Source organism: Mytilus californianus, unplaced genomic scaffold (assembly GCF_021869535.1).
Source record: "Mytilus californianus isolate M0D057914Y unplaced genomic scaffold, xbMytCali1.0.p SCAF_1, whole genome shotgun sequence".
In the NCBI taxonomy this organism is placed as follows: Eukaryota; Metazoa; Mollusca; class Bivalvia; order Mytilida; family Mytilidae; genus Mytilus; species Mytilus californianus.
In genome coordinates, this window is record NW_026262581.1 from 122120262 (window position 1) to 122124641 (window position 4380).

The window sequence follows — 4380 nt, forward strand, 5'->3', positions numbered from 1 at the left end:
TTTCAAGAATTTATTTCAGATATCAATATAATGAATTAAAATGCAATGCTGGTATAGTGTGTTTACTTAAAAAAACAACTTTGCAAATAATTACGTAAAAAATGATAACATGCATGGCCATAAATACTACACAATACAAACCACATTATCATGCAGCACTTCACTCTTCTAAACAAAAAATAGACATATAAACAAAAAGAAACAACAACAAATAATTCATGGTCAAAGCAGAATGGTACACAATGTTTTATAGGAAATGGTATTTGTCATTAAGATCTTTCGATGTTTTATCAAAGCCAAATTTTTGTATGTTCAGGATGGATACATTTATAATACAATAACTGGACAATAATCTGAATGACCATAAATGAAGGTATTGAACCGATTACGGCGAGGTAAACCCAATTTTTTTTATGGTGTGTAAAGTATGCCCACAGTATGATGATGTTTTCAGCAAATGTTATAAAATAATAAAACATGGCTCTGTATCGTGTTTTACCTTTTTGTACATTTTGGAAACAAAATATCAATACATATCCGATTACAATATAATGTACAACTTTATCTCTCATTTTTTCATACATTTCCTGCTTCTGACACCCAACCCAAAGTGACATTAAAATCCAATGAATACCTGTTGCTACAAGCATGTGGTAGCCAAACTGAGCTGCAAATAGTGATAATACAAGTATTCTTGGTGCAACTTCACAAGCTCTCCAGATATAGTAGAAAATCACTCCTAAGAAGGATAATCTCTTTGCCTTTTTATTATATGATAATCTGAGTGCCTTTTGATAGGACACCAACGACCAGGATACTCCAATCCAAGATCCAAACATTGCTGCAGGTCGGACAATTTCTACAAGATAAAACAAAATCATGCTTAAAACATTTTATCTGCCTTGATGTGCATTGAAAGTTGTTCGTTTTCTAGATCTTGATATTTCATTTTTTACAACGGAATGTCTATGCAAATATATACGACAAAAGAGACGTTTTTACGTTCCCAATTTTCCCTTTTTTTAAACGGTTCTTTTCTTTTGGCTCATTCTTATGGTGTGCATGTTTTCCAACTAGTTCGCTATGCCCATGTATCTAGTGAGACGTTTTACATGAAGGTAATTTTTATACTGTTCAATGATTCAGCCCGGGATTTCGTTATCATAAATTACTTTAAACTTTTACTAAATTCTTTTATAGACACAAAGAATTGGTTTGGAAGTTTGGCAATAATTTTTATTTCAAACGGGATATTCCATCCTAATTTTTACTCTGATATTGTTTATAAAGCCCATTATTTTAGATCCTTGTAAACTCATTTATCCTTTATGGCCTACTATGCAATGTATAGATAATGAATATCATTTTATTATGGTTGGCCAGCCCATAGACAGTATAGACTTAAATACTTCTCAAGATATCACCATACATGGCCAAATATTAACAAACTGTATTTATTACTACAAGTTCAAACAAAAACAGTTATTTACAATTTGATGTGTTTTTTGCGTGAAAGTTGGAAACTTAGAACTTTCATATTAACGTAGTTATATATATATATATATATATTGTCATTTTTTATTAACAAAGTGTTCATAATGTTTATTATGTTCTCTGCTGTTTTATATAACTATATATTATTATATTATTATACATTTCATGTTGGTTACACATGATTATGTTGTAATTTCAATGTGCTATAGCATAATTGTGCTTATTGCAATAAACGTCTTTATCTTATCTTATCTTATGTTTAAGTAAACTTATTGTTAAATGTACCATACGAATATTTGGACAATACGCGTGTAGTCATGACCATATGCGTATACTCATATGGTTCGACCATATTTTTCGTTTTCCACGGTGTTACGATTATTATTTTTTTTTTTTTAATTCTTCTAATTTCTACTTATTTTTTACATTAAAATATATTGATTGATTGGTGATTGCTTTACGCCGCATCAGCACAAAGCAATCACCAATCAATCGATCTATTGAAATAGAGGGATAGCATGTTTGAACTACTGTTATGGTAAGACCGTATGAATAGGAGCAAGAACACATTTGATAGCTAAAAATTAACTGATTGTCGTAGGTTGCTGTCTGTCAGATTTGTTTTTGGTTCATTGTCTTGTCATTAACCATGACGTTATTTTCCCCGTGAGAATTGTTTTACATTTTGTCATGTCTGGCCTTTAATTGCTGATATGTTGTATCAGTTTTGGACATTGTTGAAGGCTGTCCAGTGGCCTATTATTTGTTAAACCACGTCATTTGAAATTTAGTGAATAGTTGTCTCAATGACAATCAAGTCTCCTTTTTTTAATGTACGGTAAAAGTCATTATTGAGTAAGGTTAAAAATCAACTCTTCCTCTGATTTTATAATTTCTGTTTGCAAAGCTTTGTCCATCACCCATACCTAAAAAGACAATGTCATCGCGAGTTCTTCTATTTAGATTTAATTGGGTATTTAACAGAACCACTATAGAAAACATGTTTTTTCTTTCACACATTGCTTGTTGTTACAAACCATAAACATTTTTTAACAAATATCAAAATATATACGATTATAGATTGTCCTCAGGCACTGGTCGCTGTATTATAAAGGTAGAAATTTTTTTCAGAAACAATTGCATTTAAGCCATAAGAACGTGATTTTTCGTTTATTTTAACGAATCCCTTGGAGTTATAAGGGTGCAAAAAAATATCTTACGCATCATTGGTCCATCATTATTTGTTTCTGTCATTATTATATATATCTGTAAAACTAGCTGTGGAGCAGATTCTAGGAACGCTTCAATCATCCTCAACATGGCAGCATCTGCATTTTCACATAATACCATTTTATAGAAATAACGTCTTTTACTTTCAGATAATGATCCTGATTTGCTTTTAAATCCATAATGAATATATTCCACATTTCTATAATAAAAAATGCTTAATAATATCTATAAAAAATGTGAAAACAATATGCTTTTGGTAAATTATAGTTAAGGTAAACAAATAATGATAAATAACAACGAGAACGATAAGAATGAAAACTCATTTTTAGACTTAACTTTGCCACCAGTCTACACAAAGAAGGCGAAACGAACGAACAAAGTATAACAAAAAAAACACACAAATCTTGAACAGCATACCTGACAACAGGTCCAAGCATAAATGGTAAGGATAACACTATTCTTAAAAACCATACCAGTTTCTTTGTTGGCTTTTCGTTTTTCTTTTCTTCGATATAGTCATTATAATACCAGGATGTATTGATGGCATTCAATACAAGATGAGGAAAGAGGATCAATGATATAGTAAATACAAACGGAATCCATCTTTGAAACCGATAATATTCTTCAGCAAGAATCACGTCTGAAATCACATCAAATAGGAAGAAGACTGTTGACAAAACTGCGGCAAGCAAGTCTATGCCACGAAACGGAAAGGGATATTTCTCAGAACTGGAGTAGCTAACAGCACAATTATTCCAACAGCAGCTTTTCAGTGTGTCTTTATTGGTATCTGTGTCTAACGTCGAATCCTTTTCATCTATTTCACCAACTATAAGGGGACTGTCAATAACTTCTGGTTTAGGTTGTCTATAATGTGTTCCATCAACTTCGTCCTCTTGTCCCTCTGCATTATCTTCTTTTTCATCACTGACTTCATACTTCACTCTTCTATCATATGGAAACTTTCTGCTTACCATTTTGTCATTACACTTAATTTCTAACTTTTTTTTTAAAGATTATCATCATATTGACCGGCATCTTATTGTCCAAGAATAAGAAATAATCATGGAATCCTGATTGGAAGAATGAAGGTCACAAAATTAATGTTTACTTGATGGAGTCAAATCTTTCTTTTGTTTATTCGTATCAGTTCATTTAAACATCCTGATTAAAATATAAATAGACCGGTGTATTGTTTTGGTATTTTAAACAATTTTGATTAAAAGTTACAGTTTTGTTGTCTATAATTTGCAAGTAATGCTGCGTAATCATAATATTTAGACATTAATATCATGTTAAGGTTAAAAGACACATTCCCTTCAAAATGATGAAAAAAAGGTTTATCTTAAAAAATCCAATCGTGGTACATATGTCTGTATAATAAATTTACCTAAAACGATTACGCTAGTATAACCCAATTCTGGATTTCCTGTCGGGTTAAATCATATCTAAAATTGACATTTATCTCTGATCATGAGCATTAAATTACATGAATGGTGCCAATTTTACCTCACCAAATATTATTGTTATCGAGATAAAATCAAAAAAGACCCTATACTCGTTTAAAATGACATCATGCCTTACTTCACACAAGATTGAAACAAAATAATAAGGGTAATAACAATTTAATAAGCACCTTAATTTCTACCACGTGCA

At 31.0% G+C, this 4380-nt stretch overlaps 1 protein-coding gene across 1 annotated transcript; it reads right to left on the reverse strand.

Moving 5' to 3' along the window:
- LOC127712280 (XK-related protein 6-like) lies at positions 1-4018 on the reverse strand. Its single transcript, XM_052218668.1, has 3 exons — positions 3142-4018; positions 2715-2923; positions 1-859 (listed from the first exon to the last, which is right to left on the reverse strand). Exons 1-3 carry the CDS (start codon positions 3699-3701, stop codon positions 291-293), a joined length of 1338 nt encoding a protein of 445 aa, XP_052074628.1. The 5' UTR covers positions 3702-4018; the 3' UTR covers positions 1-290.
- Positions 4019-4380: the final 362 nt, after the last annotated feature.

Bases quoted from the DNA above. Each gene is read 5' to 3' on its own strand.
- LOC127712280 (XM_052218668.1), bottom strand. From the start codon at position 3,701: ATGGTAAGCAGAAAGTTTCCATATGATAGAAGAGTGAAGTATGAAGTC. The intron at 2,924-3,141 runs GTATGCTGTTCA...TTTTTATTATAG, and splicing joins ATGCTTGGACCTGTTGTCAG to AAATGTGGAATATATTCATT. The intron at 860-2,714 runs GTAAGATATTTT...TTTATCTTGTAG, and splicing joins TAATGATGGACCAATGATGC to AAATTGTCCGACCTGCAGCA.